Source organism: Spodoptera frugiperda, chromosome 5, assembly GCF_023101765.2.
Source record: "Spodoptera frugiperda isolate SF20-4 chromosome 5, AGI-APGP_CSIRO_Sfru_2.0, whole genome shotgun sequence".
Classification (NCBI taxonomy): domain Eukaryota; kingdom Metazoa; phylum Arthropoda; class Insecta; order Lepidoptera; family Noctuidae; genus Spodoptera; species Spodoptera frugiperda.
Window position 1 is genome coordinate 2,253,810 of NC_064216.1, and position 19,897 is coordinate 2,273,706.

A 19,897-nucleotide genomic window follows, 5' to 3' on the forward strand; every position below is an offset into this window, starting at 1 on the left:
TCAGGTTTAATCCAAAACCAATCCACCGCACCATTACAAAACACATTAATACCAAAAACCCACAAAGCATTACACAAATCGGAGACAAAGCTCAGCGTAATTACTAAAGTATTGATGAAAAAAAGGTTAAAAATCAAAGTTGCGACCTCTGCGGAATTTTATAGAACGTCCATTAGTTCCAATCGGAAACTGCGCGAACGACAAAGATAAAATTGTAACGTGTAACAAGATTTTACGACGGTCATCTCAATCAGAGCGGCAGCAATTTGCTACAATTGAAAACAAATAAATGACCGGCACCATCTCAATTCGCTGCGCTTCCGACCTCGCTGTTGGTGACGTCTTTTATGATATAAACATTGTTTATTATATTCTATACCGTAAAATACTATGTGTGAAGAAGAAATGGTGTAGTTTTATAGATGCATATTTGTCTTACCATTTCTAGATATGACCCTCCGCAACAAATGGCCGAAGCGGCGAGCTCCCATACATATCCTCTGTTCCCGAACCACTTCATCCGTGCAGTCACTATCACTCGCCGTATCATCATCCGTGTCATCCTCTGACACGAGAGATTCGCGCTTGACAGCTTTAGAATTATTCTCACTAAAACTTAATGTCGGTTCACTGGCACCTAAACTCTTTGGCTCCACATTCCAGCCATCCAGTTTCTGTACATCATTGAACAGATCGTCTAAATTAGTTTCTAATAAACCTTTGGCACTACATATCACTTTACTTTTGGCATCATTGTGAGTTACGATGGCATCGACGCTGTTCGACAGACATTTGTCTCGACGCACACTTTTTGCATCGCCAGCATCGTCCATCTCATGGCTGACATTTATATTGTCACGAGTTTTCGTTCGTTGCTTTATTCTTAGGGAATTTTGTGACACTATTTTTGACTTTTCCATTTGTCCCCCACTTTTTTCTGTGGACAATGAATTCAAGTCTCTCGGCACTATCTGGTTTTGGGGATGGCTCGCACGAAATATATTCGAAAGCACTAACATTTTCACTGTTTTTAATGCACCGACACTGGTCAAATATTCCATCACTGCATTCCTTTTTCATTTCACTGTTTCCGATGCGACGCACTAAACGAAAAATAAAATGGTTTTGTGTTTGTTCGCGTCGCTTTTGAGAACTGCCTGTTGCAACACAACAACATACATGTAGGTATGCAAATGCATTCTTTATGGAAAACTAGACATTATTCAAGCGTATAGAATATTCTGGAGCGGTCCGGGTTTGTGTGATATTTCGCTTGGAGCGACGTTGGAGGACACGATACGACTGAATAAATAAAATATAAGCAGAGAAACAATCCGGAGCGCCTTCGCGAGGGCTTTACACAGTTTTTAATGTATACTAGGAGGAAGGTTTAAAGTGATTCTAATTTTAGAGTCATGAAAATGGTAAGAGATTTATTTTACGAGAGATTTACGGAGTGTCGCTAGTGTTGGAGCAGCTTAGCTTGTCTGTGAGGGAATTCTCTTTATGAAGTTGGTCGCTAAGGCGCATCTGTCACCTAGGAACAAAGCTACGACTGTAGGCGACGACAGCTACGTGATAACATTTCTAGACACGTAAAAGTTATCAACGTGAGCAGCTTTAGCTCCGCACTAAATCAAATTTACCTTGAACATTGTATATGGCTGGCTTGCTTTGTTGTTTATAGAATTAGTGTTTGCTCTATTTCAAGTATCATTCTAAAAGACATTCCATACGATTTAAAATCTGTACTAGAGATCAATTGAATACGAATTCCGGCATATTGGAACCTTGGCGTAAGTATTGTGTGATGAGACGGCAGAGTAGCAATTTGTGCCAATAAATTAAATCGGCATTGAAACCAATCATAAGATAATTACCTATAGACAATTTTGATTGTCTAGAGTTTGGAAATACGTTGCATGTTGGTTTCGTAATACGTCATTGATGGCTAATCAATTTTGTTAAATATGAAATTGATGTGTAAATTCTTTAACGCAATGAAGACTTGTGTAGAAATTGGCAATAGGCTAACTATTTCATTTTAATGTTCCATTATTTTTAGGAGTGGTTCAGCAGTGCACGTCAAAGATGGTTAAGATCTTTTATTCTTTTAGTGTTCTTAAAACTTCAATGGGAATCAGGTTTTAATATTAGTAACACATGCAAACTTTTCTAGAAACCGATGAGAAGTAGATGATTAATCTATTATTTTGAGAAAAACCACTGACATTAAGACCACCTGTGTTGAATCGTCTTTTTTTTCTTAATGATAAAAATCTAATCAAAGATCTTCCATTCGAAGATTAATTATCTTGTTTACTATGTATTTATTTAAGATCCAGCTACATACATAGGTGTTAAATTTCAATATTTTTGATACATGGTATTCAAAATGGTTTTGTATACACTCAATTATGAAAAGTTATGATCTTAATTAAAGCCAATCGATTAAAGGCAAAGATATCGTTATAAAGCTATTACTGGCTATCGCCAATTAGTAGGGTCGAACTAAATTATCTTTATCGAATAGCCATCCCTATTGTATGAGCCACGTGTATAAAGTACACTAAAACCAATACTTGTCAAAACACTTCAACTTTCTATCAACAAAGTATGAGAATCACGAATTGGAAACATAGCCAAAATATACAATATGATAGGGGCGAGACTTCTAACCCGTTAAGGCTGAATACTACATCTAATTTTAACGACAAAAGTCCTGGGTCGAAGGGGTCGAAACCCCTCCCCCTAAAAATTATGGCCATTTTAATATTTTTTTTACTTTTTTTGATATCAAAGGTTGTATGCGTCGTAGAAACAAAAAAAGACGACAAACGGTAGCTAATAACCTTGGCTAACTAATTCTTTACTTTTTTCATATGTTTGATAATGTTTTGGTGAGAAAAAAAATAATTTGTGAATTATTCTTACCGAAAAAATCACTATTTTCCTATATTTTCAATTAGGGGTTCAACCCCCATATTATTTTTTTTGTCGATAAAATTAGATGTAGTACTCAGCCTTAACGGGTTAGAAGTCCCACGCCTATCACATTGTATAGTAAAAACAAAAGATCAAAGGGACCACAACCCTACGCAGGCATCTTATCTCAACCCTTCGCAGTCAAGTATCACGTGAGGTACCCGTGTGCTAGTGTCCGCTTGTCGACTGGAGGTGTACCGCCACCTACATTATGCAGTGGCTTACGGCCGCCGCCGACCGGCTTTTTGCCCTAATCTTGTTAAACGGACGTGTTTCGCATGCGGAAATTTTAAACAACTATTTTTCCCGGCCCGCCTGGGATTACGCCGATGACAGCGCTTTAGTTTCAACGTTAAACTTCCGACATTTAAGCCGATTGATTTGTACTGTTTTCCGGATATTTTTTAGAATGAAAACGGTTATTTTATACTTTAAAACAATATTTGCTTTCAGTGATAAACGAGCACGTTACTCTAACAAATCACAAGCATCGATCTATTTTTATCTATGCAAACAAATACGACAGATCGATTGCATGACCAAACTGGTTGTTTTTGTCTTATGCCCGATCAACATTTGCGTTTACATAGAAAATAAAAAAGAGATATACATCTACATAATTTATGGAATAAAGTCAACTTATTATACTTCTAGTAGCCACAATAAAGTTCTTCTGACGTGCGATGACGTCATCACAAACAAACATGGCGGGTGGCGGTCTACGAATTTGACTTTCAAATTCACACAGACAATAATAAGCACGAATTACATGTTCACACAGTTCTAAATACGACGTTAATCGTTTTGGCAATCAAAAAAATAGATAAAAAATCTCAAGGTTTTGGACAAGGTTAGTTTCCAAGTCTGTTACGTCACAACCCTTAGGCGGTCGTTCCACCTACCATCTACCAAACTATTGGTCACGACTCACGTGTTATGTCACACGTTCATTATTATCAGTTGCCAAATACTTGCTTAACCGTATTAATACGACAGAAGGCCGGCAGTATTGCAAGTTGCAGAGATCGTTCGGTTTACTAAAATATGTGCATTATTCATCATCAATTTCACGGTTAATTATTTTAATTATTTATCAGCTGTTACAATAGTGACTCAACTCGTTTAAAAGAAATGTTATTTGAAGGTCGAAAACTGAATAAAATCTTTCTACCTACCTAAAATAATAATGTAACAATTTCTGCACACTTCCTGCTAAATTGATCAACTACTTAGTTACAAAATCAGTGATCTGCTAAGCACTATCACCGGCATTAGTATGCACTATGTAGCAAGTTACCGTGTCTGTTGACAACCTAAGTTTATGTTACACAGACGCTATGCATTAGCCAATATCCTGGATATGTCGACTTCCCGAGGGGACTGCGACTCCCTCGAACCATGATTAGTCGATTACCATCATCGTTTGACGTGGATGAGACAGCCGATCGATTCAGAAACTGAAGATTTGATTCATTACCAGTAAGGATGAGGAACTATTCTTAACTAAGTTCAACTATTCAATAATTCCTCCGTAAAATCGTAGCTCCGTTTCAATTAAATAATAACAAATTGAAAAAAGAAAATGTCTCTCAGAATATTAATAAGAATTAATTCCTCCGTAAAATCGTAGCTCCGTTTCAATTAAATAATAACAAATTAAAAAAAATGCAAAAAAATGTCTCTCAGATTATTTATAAGAATTTTTGTCACATTTTTACGTGTGTCATAGACAAAACTACAAGCTCCAAAAAGCCATATCAAAAACAATTGCACAGATTCAAAAACGTAAATTCAAAGCGTTATTTTCCCGCGATAAAACTTCACTTTTTTTTTTACTTTTCGCACTCGAAATTTAAAATGCAAAGGTATGTGTCAAATGTGCCTAGTGCTGGCTGTTGACGGTCTCGCTCGTAAATCGTGACGATATTTGTGCGATCCTCGCGAACGCAAACAATGCTTTGATCTCGAGTTTTGACAGGGTGCGCTAACGTTGTTTTTAGCTAATTACGTTTTTATGGGAGAGAAAATTTGCAGTGTCTACATTGAGCAGTGACGGGGCACAAACACAAGATCTGTTTATGAAACAAACATGAATGTTTGTAGCCTTTTTAGGGAAACTAATTAGTGATTAGTTGATGATGATATACCTACGTCTTTATGATGGTATCAGCGGTTTAAACTAGCAATAATCTTATTTTTCTTTTATGAAAACGTTGCCCCACGCTACGATTTTTTCCTAAATCGTTGGGGTGCGTTTAAAAACATACAATTTCACATGACACTCATACACCCGAAACAACCATTTGTGGATCACACAAAGAGTTGCTCCGTGCGGGAATCGAGCTACACGTTGTAGCAGTCGGTTGCTCAACTTGTAGCTCGATTCCCCAACCGTAAGGTCTAATCTAATGTAGTTAATTACTTAACGTATAATTTATTTAGGCATAAACACATCTAGCACACACCATACACTAAATAAAGTTCAATAAAAACAAAAAGTGCAGTATACCATAACACATGGCCCAGTGTTGTGCAGCAACTAGCAATAACAAGAATCCATATTAGTACAGCGAATTAATTGAACACATCGAACGTGTCAACCGGTCACTACTCCGCAGAAGTTATGTTGAGACGAGTTCTTAAACGACTACTTGGTACCTTTACTTATTTGCAACAACTGTGTAGTACAGGGTTCAGTAAAATCACGTTTTTATAGAAGGAAAGTAGACAGAATGAAGTGTATAGTGTATAGTGTATAGTGTGCGTATGTATCTGTGATGAAAATGGGGTAATGGTAACATTGTTTCACGCTTAAAACGTTTGAGGAAGATTATAGACGATACTACGCGTTTATTTGTGGTTTTCCAATAATAAGTACATACTTATGAAGTCTTACTATTTTTGGAGTTTAGGTCCAAAAAAATTGACCTTTATGTAAATCAAACTCAACATAGATTACTAATTCTGTACATATACAATCTGTATCACACAATTGGACGTTAAATTTTTGACAGCTACAGTGATTGACCAAAAAGACTTCTTGCTAGATTAGCGGCACCTGGAGAGCAAAACTTAAGGGACACCCATCAAAGACAGTTGTTATGTTGATCAATGATCAGATACATAGATCTAATAAGAAGACGAAAGCTATCTCCAAACAAACAGAATAGCCACTGAAACATAAGACAATACTACAAAAACAAGAAAGCCACAGTAAGAGAACTTACAGTACAGAATACAGAGTGAATAATTACGTTAATTACACGTTCACGTTTCACAATTAACGAGTTGTGTAACATTTGAACTGGAGCCCGGATTGCTGTTTACAATTGTTTACGTCGCACACCCACCCTCAGGTTCCACTATCGGCGTGAACTGTTCAATGTGAGATTTTCCAAAATTGTCTGGTTCTAAGACTTTATAGTGATATGCTATGATAGTAGGTAAGTGGTAGAAGCAAGTATCCTTCTTTACAATTAAGTTTTTGCTCACCAAACAATTACTTGCACTGTTACAATACAAGGCAGTATAATCAACTTAAAAACCAGTGTATCAACCTCTTATAGATCTTATACGTTGCAAAGCTATCAATATAGTTCCGGAGCTGCGGACTGCCTAGCGGGTTTACCGGGACTCCGGCTCGAAAAGCAGGAGTAAGAACGGGGTGGTTTTTAGTCAGTAAGAGTCTGACACACCCTCTCGCCTTGCCCAACGGACGGCGGGACAACTATTGGGTGATTTTCAAAACTCAAAAAGAAAAATATTTTAGGTATCAGAAGTTACAGTGACTGATGACAGTAGTGATAGTACTTAAAACTGAGATTCACTCAAACAAGTAATATTATCTAATTGGTCTAACTAAGATAAGCTATGTTGCAACTCGTTCTCAAGATATCTCTATTTGTTTAGCTACACAATTTACTCACGATTATGTGAAAAAATATGTCTAGAAGACATAAGCGAGGTGAACATATAGCTACATAGTTCGTTTATGGGAACCTAGATTTCATTGAACGACATAAATACTGATAAGATCTTATGTTCAGGCACACAGTATGTTGAGTGAGTTTAAGTTAGTTTTTGAGGGGTTTATGGTAATAACTGGCGCACTCAGAGACATTTAATGGTTACTTAACCTAGTCCTTAGCAACTGTTTTCCATACAAAAGCGTTACTAAGTAATAGTTTAAGCAACCTTTAAATGACACTGAGTACGGCGTTAAGTTAGATTAGAAAAATTGTCAATCCTAATTAAATATAAACCATAACAATTATACTGTACTTAATCATTCTATAACATTTAAAACACATTTGAACATTTAGTTTATTAACTACACACAAACTAATATTAAACCGTGCGACCAATTCCATGTATAGCAATCATACAATATACACAAAAGGGCTGTTCAATTACATTAATTTAAATAAACAGAAACATCAATTGAACCAGTAAACACCGGTTAGGAGTTGTGAATCAGTACCGTTTAACGCTAAAGTGGAGCTTGGGAGACAATAATAGTTCCTTATATTAAAATAGGCATTGTTATTTGAAATGAAGCGGCCATATTGACTCTAAATCAGCAACGGTCCCCTTCAATTGTGTCCAATTATGTTCGCGAGCTGTAAGGCTCGGAACAAGCCGTTGCCGGGTTCTGGGGCAAATTCAATGGTGATTGTTTTTACGCATATGTGTGGGCAAATCCATATGATTCTTGGAATAAAAATATGTTTGGAGGGAATGTTTTAAGTGTGGCTATTGTGTGTGTATTGTATTACATTTTTAATGTAAACAGAAATATTCATAAGAAGCTATTCCTGATTGATCAATTAGTCATTGAATTAAATCGGACTTTCGGATGGAATTTTGAATTCCAAGCTTAAGATAATTAAGTATAAGACATGACTAAGCATCGTTCTTTAGCAACAAAGTGACATCTTATACCAAATGTCACATGAAAACCGCAATTAATTTATACCCATTGCTTAGCAACGGGTTCATAAAAAACCTGCGCATGAGTTTCGCGCGTTTATTTAACGGGAACCAATGGTATCGCGGTCACGACCGCCCGGTGCGTAGACGCCCTAATAAAGACTGGTCCAGCGTCGCGCTAAATGGTCACATTAGCTGCAAGTGTTATGATGTGGGGCCTATGACGTCATCAATCATCTTAAGTAGTGAAGAATTAGGTGGTCTGACTTAGATATTGTTAATGTAGATGATTTGGGTATGTCAGTTTAGAATACCTTAAGACAGTGCGTGCTGTTTTTAAAGTGAAAATCAATATGCAATTAATCAATTTCTTAATAAATCTTAGCAACACATTAGGATACACAGAGACATACCGACCTAATACATTGTTATTTAAAAAATCAATCGTTCAAGACCTATTGAACGAATTTAGTAAAAAAATTAGTTTAAAAAGTTCTAGAATGTGTTAATCAAAAAACACAAAGCACAATCCTGCAACATACCTGAAATTTTACTACATTAATTTAAAATAACAGTTCTAAAACAAAAAAAAAAACGGTTCAACGAGCTGCGCATACGACTACGTTCCAACGAACAAAAGACGTTAAAATAATAACTCATCGTGTGAAAATTCACATGACGTGATATTAAAAACTTTATTATGTTATACATAACATAACATTTGTGCTATGTTACACACAAAAGTATTATTTATGTAGCCTAGTGGAAGTTGTTATGTAAAGGGAAAGGTTTTGTAGTGCAGCTATCAATTTTAAATAGGTTATGTACATATAACATAGTAAAATATGTACACATTATTACCTATGTATGTGTTTATTACTATGTTATTTTTACCGTGTTATCTTTTACATAACACTGGTTAATCTATATATTAATACGTGATGCAAAAACTTTGGACCGCTTTTTACGAAAATTGCGCGGACGTAGGAGCATAAAATTTGGTACACTTATAGTTTATATGTAGGAGAAGTACAGAACGCTAATATTTTTAAAAAATAATGCTTATAAAGTACATTAACCCTTAAATTGGCACTGTACTCCACTAATACCATTAACTTTAAAAAAATCGAATGACCCAAATATTTAAAAAAGCCTAAATTTTTTATATTAAATAAGTAGCAATAATTGTCAATCTTGGTAGAAATTTATTGTAAATTGTGATAAAATCGAAAATAATTTGTCAAATTCAAAATGTTTTCGAAACGGTCTGGTGTCTCTGCGACCCGGGTAAGGTTTTTATTGTTTTCTTTACTTTTTCGTTTGGGAGTTCTGGGTTTTTGGCTTTGAGGCACAAGGGGGCCTAACAAGTAACATAAAATATTCGATATTATCGCTCTAATTTATGTAATAACAATTTTATAAGCTAGAATCAAAGTATGTACTCCGTGAATACCGTTGCCAGATCAGTACGAAATAGACTTTGGTATACACGAAGTACATTGCCAAATGCATAGTGTTAATCAATATGTATTTATTTCTATATATTTATATATTATAATAACTAAAGTTGAGTTTTTTTTTTTACGTTTGATGGGTCGACGTTTGGCCGCTATCTCGCCTGATGGTATGTGATGATGTGGCCTACGATGGAGCACGTCTACCCATAAGCAACCTATTCACTCTGACTTTGAAGACACCCAGGTTATACCCATCAGGAAACACAGATTCCGGCAAAGAATTTCACTCTCTAGCAGTTCGCATAAGGAAGCTTGAAACAAAGCGCTTCATGCGAGTGGGTGGGATATCTACCATGAAGCGGTGGCGCTTCGCCGATTGTCTTGTGATTCGATGATTTAAAGGACTAGGGGGAATCAAGTTGTGCAATTCCACCTCGCACTCTCCGAAATAATCTTGCAGAGTATGAACGTGACTGATGACGTCAATATCATACTAAATAATTTTTGTTTGTGATGATTTTTTTATAAATAAAGTAATAAATTAACAAAATGAGTATTAGTGATATATTGGCAGTGTGCTACACGTAGTACAAACGTAGTTTACACTATAATTGGCAATGTACTCTCTGAAGTACACAGGTTTTCGCGAAAACTGTAATATACAGATTTTTTCCATAATTTTTTTTACTCCTCTGGGATCATAATAAATACAAAAATAACATTAAAATGACAAATTTAAGAAATAAAAGTGCTTGCCAGTTTAAGGGTTAAATCAATAAATAAAACATTACACACACATGCATAGTATCTGATCGTATTTGACAAAACGTCAAAATCGATAGACATTGCGATGATATTCTCACGTCTCATATGAAAAGAGTTTTATAAAAGAGTTTGTTTGAGTTTGAGTTAAATAAAAATTATCCTTGAACATATGTTAAGTGGTATTGTAAATTAAATCGTATATGGTTGAATTTCAACCACTAGGCGACCACTAGTATTATATTATAATGCAGGAAGAACTACACCACTTTTCATTAATTGATTACATTGTAAGAAAACACGTGCATTGTTAATTCTAAGGTCCATTTTATTTACTTTTACTCAGTAGTACCTACTCAGTTATTGAAAAATTAAAAATCTGCAAGTTATCTTTAATATTCTTAGTTGCAACTTAGTTTTTTTTATAAATTTGAAATAGTTTACTATTTATACTTGACATACATAAATATTAATCTATAAAGTTTTTTAAGTTTTACTTACGATACGATTTCGATAATTTTTGCGAGATCGAGATTGCATTCCCTGGAATTAACAAATTATTTGTTTTGAACAAAGTCTACATATTTTTTACTATATTTATGTACTTGGCTATTAAAAGAGAAATGCAGCATATCGATAGTTATGTAACATGGCGTAACTAACGATACAAGTATGTACCGAGGTGATTAGTTACAATTTATTGTGTTATATATTACAACATACGATTCGATATAGATATGTTATGGTAACAACGAAATCGCTCTATTTTATTCAATATTTCCTTCATTTTTATTAGTAGTTAGTGATAATAGCCCGTAATCAAAGTCAAAGTCAAAATTATTTATTTAAAATAGACTAGAGACTTTTGAACGTCAAACCAAATACTTATAATAATAATTAATACTCCTCAAACCGGCACGTATTGTGAGGTTTCTGTCTCTGGAGCCCTAACCACCGGTAGCTTGGACCATGCTTCTGCTACTGGTTGGCTCCTATTTTTATATTTTTAAATAATAAATGTCTATCTGTCGGTCAGTCCTCTAATGTTTAGGTTGTAATAAGAGATTTCCGTATTAAACAAAATGCGCAATATATTATCTATAAGATTTCTATGAATCTGAATTATGATCTTATGGCAATCCTATATGCAAAACATACCTAACCATAACATAGTACAAGTGCAAGGAGGAAACCATCTGTCTTTAAAGGAAATCAGGTTAATTGAAGTCACCTTTGTATTTCACATACCAGTAATTAAAATCATACGATTTTCACATCCTATATTCGTCAATTTATCGTCGTGGGACTATTTACCCACATAAATAACTTATATCCGTACAATACATACTTTCTCTTGATCAACAAGTCTAGATTACGGCCGTCTCGCTCTAACCACAACGATCTGACATTAGCGGGAAAGTGACAGATGATTGCACGCGGTATAGAGTACACAGTATAGTTTTGACAGTAAGTGAAGTAGGTACTGTCCTTGGGTTGTAGTTATAGTTTGTATTGAATCAGGTTGGGAGGTCAATGACCGTTGCGGTCGACTGCATGTTGCGATGTTGTCATTGAGATTATGTTTAGATGCCGGCTTAATGTCGATTTTGCTACAATATTCGAGAAACGTGCCTTTAAAGACATTTTTGATCTTATTTTTTGGTACTAGATATTGTAAAAGTTTATCTAGTACTTCGGTTACTTGCCTGTCTGTTTTAACATATTACATAGGTAATGCGATAGAAAATAATGAATAATGACAACCAGTATAGCACATAGTTCTAGACTACTTATAAATAACAACTTTGATTAAAAACAGCATAAATAATTCATTATTATTTCACAAAAATCGATGTAAATTAGCAACAAATGGATACCTAAATCAAATCACTAAGGAAAATCAAACTCTAATACAGTTAAATTAGAATACATTTCGCAAAACCGGCATAGTGACAAAAATCACGACAATAATGTTGTCAACTACATAATTAATTACAAACCGTGACTGTTAATATGACAGACGTAATTAAAACGGACATATTAAAAGCAATGGTTTATGACTTAATAAAATAAATGGCGATAGCATACATTCAAATTATAATTTAATTATCTATTGACGCAAAGATTAATTCATATAATTATAAAAATGAATCATCGAAATGTGTTGTTATGTGGAAATCTCGAAAACGGCTGGACTAACCTGGAAGTATATTGATTACATATTTAGGACTAGTTTCTCTAAGAAAATAACAGTATTAATCTGAAATCCAAAGATTTCTGTGGCTAAATTAACGTACCCAGGAATTCACTTTAAACTGACATAGATATAAACTTGACTTCTATGTCATAACCTCTACAACATAACACAATAAAACTAGCTAAAAGTGGACCAATATTTTTTATTTTGGACATTACAGGCCATAATAATATGTTATACATATTATTATAACATACAAATAACGCAACAAATCCGTGACCAACACATTTCCTGCATGAAATTCCTGAGGTGAGTTTTGACTTACTGCGCACGACCGGTTGTGCAGTGGCCCACACACTTTATTGGTTATTTTCGGCCTTGAGTGAAAGTGCTTACAGCAACATTGCAAAACGAACAAACGCACATACATGCACACGTATAAAATTGATACTTATAGGTTTATGGGTGAATGGATCACTTCATTTTATGTGATTTCATTTATTAAAGTTCGGTGTTTTGTTTTGTAGTAATAATCTTTTGTTATGGAGGAGATATTGTCCACGAAAATATCTTATTTATTGAGATCTTTATAAATCTGACGTTAAGCACAACCCTGCCCTTAAAATAAGTACCCGTAGGTCGTCGTTTATTTGTTTCACTTTATCAACCTTCTAGCGAATGCAGTTTTCGATACAAAATTTTTAGATTAAGATCGGTTTTTGACATTCATTCTATGAAGTTTCTTTCAAAAATGACTTAAGTATAATATAAATCCATAATTAATTTATAATTAACTTGTTAAAAAGTCAGATAAATATGTTGACAAAGAAGACAAGATTTAAGAGACAATAAATACGTAATTTCTAGTCCAATAAAAATCTTGTTTTTATATTATTTGATCATTGAGATTTCTATTTGCAAATATTACTTAATGAGCATGAGCAGTCTCCAAGCGTTCAAGTTGTTTAGTTATATAAAATAAATCTCGACATTAAATCAAAAAGATAACATAGATCTTTTTTTACTTTATTTGGTCTGATACGAAAAACTAGTATAGCCATTCTGTGAAACTGCATTCAAAATGAAATAAAAGTCATACAAGTTATATTAATACCTACATTAACGACCGCTCGCAGGAAAAATATAATCCTTATCAAAAGCAACTATTATTTAAACAAATAATTCCCATAACGATTACGATGTCGGTCTAACATAAACTTGTTCAACAGCTAAATAAATTACACTGCACTGCAACCAAGCACACCATCAAACAATTATCGCTTTTATCAAAAACAGAATAGCGTTGATTATCGCACAAACAACACAATGATTATAGCATTTGTATCATGTATGTAAATACAGCATAGTTTGTGAGTCATACCGAAATATTCCGAGTAGAGAGATCAAGGCTTCAGAAGGGAGGCTATTGGCCTATCAATATGTTAAATCACTGTACACATAGATAACACTAAACCTTGTACCGGTAAGGATAAAGTCGTAAATCGATTAGCTGCGAGCGTCCTTTGTGGATAGTCTGCACGAGTTTTTATGGCAGAAAGCTCTTTAACTAACACCGACATTGATATCGTATCTTTGGCACTATGTACAACATTCTTATACTAAGTAAATCAATACTGCCAAGTTTCCAATATGCCAGGGAAATTGCTAGTTTTTCCCTAATACAGTTCCTTGAAAATGGATTTTAGAGAGCACTTAATAATTCAGCGGTAATTTGAGATAATCAACAACTTCCATTAAGACGGAAAACCGACTAACATAGATAACGAAAGCCAGTAGGTAAGGTCCTAAATAATTTTGCGCGAATAAATGGACAATTTATACTGAGTTATTTCTACTAAGTCACAAGTAAAGAGACTGTAATGAGAGTGTTCGACTGTTTTATGTGCTAAAGCTGTCTCACCGAGCGTCGTCGACTTTAAAACATAATTCAAGACTGGCGTACAATCCTTTGTGTACAGTTGAGTAACGCAGTCAGCACTCCCACATGTTTTATTAAATCCAAAGTGCGCAGTCTCAGGGCGCCGTCATCATTTTTTGTAGTTTTATCACAAGTTAAGGTCAACTTATATTAGTATCGTGCGGTGGGACGCACAAAGAATCTAGCTTATTCAAGTCGCGTACACACAGTCGTATCTGTTTTCTCCACAGCCCACAGCGGTAAGCCAGATAACATAATAGAGAAATCCTTTGTTTGCTGCTCGCCGTAACCGAGATCGTACAATAACACAGATCGAGACAAGCGATCACGATGGAATTCGATATCGATTCTATTTGCAAACGGACGATTGTAATCGGAAACATATCGCAAAGTTGACGGGCACAAACCAAACACGTGCACAATGGGAGTCGGTGTTATCGGTGCGTGTTTAACGACGCCCGGCCGGCACTACATCCACGGGTGAAATTTCGAAATATCCGCACACACCTTGTGCAAACCCGGGCCTGATGTGGGTCAGCCGCACGCGACGTTATCTCGGGCGCCACCGCCACACACGGATAAACAAAGAACAAGGTGATTCGCGGAAAAACTGAGCCAAGCACTCCACACTATTTCACACAAAAAATTGCATCCAACTGTAACCGGCAGACGAAAAACAAACACAAAACCACCTCATCGGTCGAACTGTCAACATTATAGAGGAACGGCGGTATCCGCGGCGAGGTCATCGCTTCCATTCTAGCCGCAAGTTTCACGTAATCACTGGTACAAAACGCGTAAATACTACGGCCGGCGGCAGCGCAACGGAACAACGTTCGCTGCAATCGCGCGGAGATTTCGAAATGCGAAATTGTCACCGGTGCTGCGCGCGCGCATACGATATGATCCGTCTGGGAGATCGCGCACAGATGGCGTGTTGCGTCGCGCGAAAAACACGCGTACGCGCGCCGGTTTTCACAATGCCACTGTTTCCCGCAGCAGCAGCGCGGCCACCGGCCGAGTCAATTAGCCGCTGCGACCTCCGCGGCCGCACCACTCCGCGCGCCAAGCTACCACAGCCGGCTGGTGGGCCCGGACCACAACGACACGATCCGACACATACATAACTTAACGCTATCCTTACAACATTGACAGTCAGCACGCCAGTTTAGTGGATCATAAGTTCTCAAGTGTTGTGCGTGCGAAACATCATGATTGGTCGCTCCACTGGTAATCATATCGAGTAGAGACCGGATCGTAATTTTTATGATGAGTTCAAATTGGCGCGGACGGCTGCGTGACGTCACGGGACTGGTGCGCCCGCGCACTGTACGCGGACATTGCCCGACTTACATTAATAACTTGACATGTTTATGAGATGGTCTCATCTTTTATTTTTCAGTACATTAGGTGTTGAAAGACGCACGTACGATGGCGAAAAAAATTAGGTCGTTTACAGTGTACGTGTACGGTTAAAATAGAAGGAAAATGTTAAAATTTTATACTTCCTGGTTATGGTGCAGCTATACATATATATAGCTATACATATATATATATATATATATATAGCTTAGTTATGGTTTAACTACCTAAATGTATTTTGGATTCTACCCAACATACACACTTGTATAGAATTTATAAAAAAAAAACTGCATGTATTATTATACTATTCAACGCAATATCACTGAACCACTCATACCATTAAGCTACGTCACAAATCCACAATCTAGATAAGGCAACAGCCGGGATGCAGCACTGCACAGAGCCGGCTTGTACCATAATATATCAGGCATATCCCATCCACTTCTTCCGCGATCCATGTTATAAATACTTATAAACAACGCATAAATCCATCTGGGCAATAAAGTTTTTTTATTGTTTGATTAAAATGTGTTCTGGAACGAGCGCAGGCTGCGTTCAGCCATTTTGTTCAACTAATACGATGTGGGCGCTTCCTTATATAATAAAAAGTTTATAAATGCAGTTGCTTCCTTGTGTTAGTGTTTACTTAAGCAACAGTGTCGTGTCTGGACACTTTATGACGATCCTAATATTTCGGTGATAAAAATATGTAATGTTTAATATATTTTTATTAGGTTTTGTACAAGTAACTAACTAAATCTTTTTCTTTGTTTGTTTAAACAACGTTGCCCCACACTAGGATTTCTCCTGTGTTGTGGGTGCATTTACAAACACACAAGTTTACATACACATGATACTGTGACACGAAGCAACAATTTATGGATCACACAAAAAATGTTCCAAGCGAGAATCTAACACGCTACCCGTTGCACGGTAGGTAGTTTCCCGTTAACTGTGCAGTCAAATAATAACATATAGGTAATGATGAGTGAACTGACTGCTGTGGTTGGGACTCGACTGCTACTTATCATGTCGTAGATTCGATTTTCGCATAGAATTATTATTTGAATGATTTATAAGTTTTATTGTTTTTTGAGTGTAATGTGCATGTGAATGTGAACATTATTGTGAACTCACAAGACAGAAAAAAATCCTATTGCTGAATAGTTAGTGGCGAATTGTATTCAGTAAATAAAACCATTATCTGATGGTATGTTACAATACACATTATTACTTTAAACTGCAAAAACGTGAATATTTTTAAAAGACATTTTACTATAGGTATCATAATATAATAGATTTAAATGACATGTCATACGTACTATTGTTAAACAAAGGACAATTAAATATTTAACGGTCCGTGTCGATACTCTTCATTGGCCACAAATATTGCGCCACACACACATATTTAAAATAGTGATTGAAATATAATATCTATTATGTAAAGCTATTGTTTGTATATAAAATACCTAATAAATAAGTGTAATTTTTTACACTTGGTACTTGTCATTCAAAAGACGGATGGTGGTGTTATGGTGTTTGAGATCATATCTAAATTATATGTCTATAACCAGACAAAAAAATATCAGACATGGTCCATGTCTGCTTTTTTTTCCATTAGCCCACATTATTTTCTCCTACATGTTTACAAACATACAATGTCACATGCACATGAGACCCAGACCCGAAACTACAATTTGTAGATTACACAAAAAGTTGCTCCATGGTAGAATCGAACCTGGAACAGGTTGCACGGCAGCCGGTTGCCGCACCAACCGTGCAGTAATTTACTATTAACTGGTCGTGTAGGGGAAAGTAGAGGAAACTAGATCACGAGGCAGATCACCTATGCGCTGGGCCGATCAAATCAATTCGGCTACAGGAAACCCTGTGTCAGACTACGCCAGACAGTCCACAAACAGGGAGAGATGGCGGGAGACAGCGAGAAATGCAGAAATGTGAAAATACATCAAATCATCTGTCGGTATTTTAACAGGCACTAGGTAAATCATTGCGAAATATGTCCCATCTCCTAAGTGTAACGACAGATAAGACATTGAAACTTGTATTTATTGAAAGAATGTTCGATCATCATATACCATTCTTCCTATTCTGCTACAGTCAATTTTGAAATCAAAATACTATTGCGCAGATTATGACAGATATATACGACACGAGTAAATTAACCAACCAGAAATAAACATTTCAATATTTCTAGTGTCTATTGTCTAACACAAAAGCGTGTGTAACACAAGCGTATCAATTAATACGTGGTTAATCACTAATACGTTAATTAGTTTACCTCATCGTCGCAACTTGTGAGCAAAGGCAAACTTCGCAACAAATTCCACTATCAGACAATGTAACTATGAATTTAATATAGCGGTACAGGAAAGTTGCTCGGCGCGAAATTACACTGGGATACATTAATTAGGGTGGAAGTTCGCAGCGCCATCTTGCGGGGCTGCGGTCCCTCCACCTGTGCGAGGAAACCCAATTGTCTTATCTTACATACCGGTATAAAGACGACTGTTTACGAACATATCTAATTTTAATTCCGAGCAACCACCTCAAGCGTGAACCCGCTTGTTACAACACGGTGTCAAAGCGTTTGTTGAACAATAAACGTAAGAGACTTATCAGACACACCTTACACCGTCAGAAATTTCAATTAACGGTGGGCGGATTAAACGAATAGCCGTTAGGAAACAACAGCAATCCCATTCGAGGGCGGGCCACGTATTCAATTAACAGAATAGGATTCTGAATTGTCGTTCATAACGCTCGCAAAGTTAATTAAAATATCCCTAATTGCGCGGCGACTACAGGCGGTTGGACGAACAAACCGTGGCCCACGTTGGGCGCCAAAATGTCCCACAATGTTTGTACTTTATTAGAGCAAGTTCCTCCGCCCCTGTTTGCATACAAGTTTGGGCCGCTTCCGTTTTATTTACAAACGGTTTGGAGTACGCCAAGTTACACGGACGCCTCACTAAATCCTCGCGGGACGTGCGCTCGGACTCGGCCGAAGGTGGCTCCCAACTCCTCCGACATGAATGTAGGATTGTTAGCCACGATTATGTGTGGAAACTTACTCCGCTTGCCGTATTCATTACCGGAATGGCTAATGAATTGTGGAGGACAGAATATTCCTAAATAATATTGCATTAGCTTGAATGTGAATATGCTAATGGAGCCTGTCCAACTACCTTTCTACTATAATTTAATTTTCAACATTTGTAACCTGTCAAAACTAGGTACCTACATTAAATTAAAATTCCCATCAAAATCATAAAACCTTTTCCAGCACGTTCAAACTGAAAATAAAATGTAGGTACCATCCGATGAATTTATTCTTACATTCAAAATTCCATGTCCGAAACCGTACCTAGAAGGAAGAGAAAACAATAACAGAAACTGTAACAAAGCTATCACATTTCCGAATCCGCCGAACGTGACTGGATACGTCTGATCGCTGCGACGGACAGCGAAAAAAAAAATGAGGAAATATCGCTGTCGACGTAACGCCAATCTGAATATGGAAATGGCCACCGCCCGGATTCGCAATGCGGGTAGATAAGAATTTTATAGCGAAAGTACCGGGCCGGGTAAACATTGTGCAAAATGCTGCGATAAGTGGGCTACCGAATCGTCATCGGTATAATTCCGGCGATAAACCGGCACAACACTCTGTATCGCACATTGTACGGGCGACGCACAACATTCTGTATCGCACATTGTACGGACGAAAGAGACACGGCCCCGCTCGGACATGTGCCGTAAATTGTTTGTCTCTGTTTCCGCGATTGGGGTAGGTTGGGGTCCTTCAGTATTTTCGTCGCCGAGTAAATAAGAGCCTATAGAGTTGTTGTAAAGGAGTTTTGAAGTAAATGCCTTTAGAATAAAAACAACATAACTGTCAATTTTTGTCAATTGTTAATTAAATAAATACAGAACATTTTGTAACATTCGTTCGAATAGTAGGTTTGCAACTCAGTCAGGATATAGGCATGATCCCTTAGAGATCGCAGGCTGCGGACTGCCTAGCGGGTTACCGGGGCTCCGGCTTGAAAAGCAGGAGTAGGAACAGGGTGGTTTTTAGTCAGTCAGTCTGACATTCCGTCGCGCCTCAGCTAAGACGGGAGATATAATTGAACCTGTCTTGACACTTCAAAAAAAGGCTGATGATAGTGTCGTTAGAATCGACTATGGGACTACATATTTAGCAGAGACTCTCCTATGTCCTATATTGTGGAGGATATGGCA

The 19,897-nt window shown here is 36.7% G+C and overlaps 1 protein-coding gene across 2 annotated transcripts in view; it reads right to left on the minus strand.

Moving 5' to 3' along the window:
- The window catches only part of LOC118271914 (atypical protein kinase C), a 203,834-nt gene that overhangs the window by 179,497 nt on the left and 4,440 nt on the right, over positions 1-19,897 (minus strand). Inside the window, exons 1-2 of one of the 2 annotated variants that reach the window (XM_050693869.1) lie at positions 14,962-15,257; positions 440-1,103 (exon numbers count right to left, since the gene is read on the minus strand). The exons of the other annotated variant lie outside the window; for it this stretch is intronic. Coding sequence (XP_050549826.1) covers positions 440-1,061 — 622 coding nt within the window. The 5' untranslated portion in view covers positions 1,062-1,103; positions 14,962-15,257. Of the gene's footprint in view, positions 1-439; positions 1,104-14,961; positions 15,258-19,897 lie in introns of those variants that run through there. 2 annotated transcript variants of the gene reach the window in all.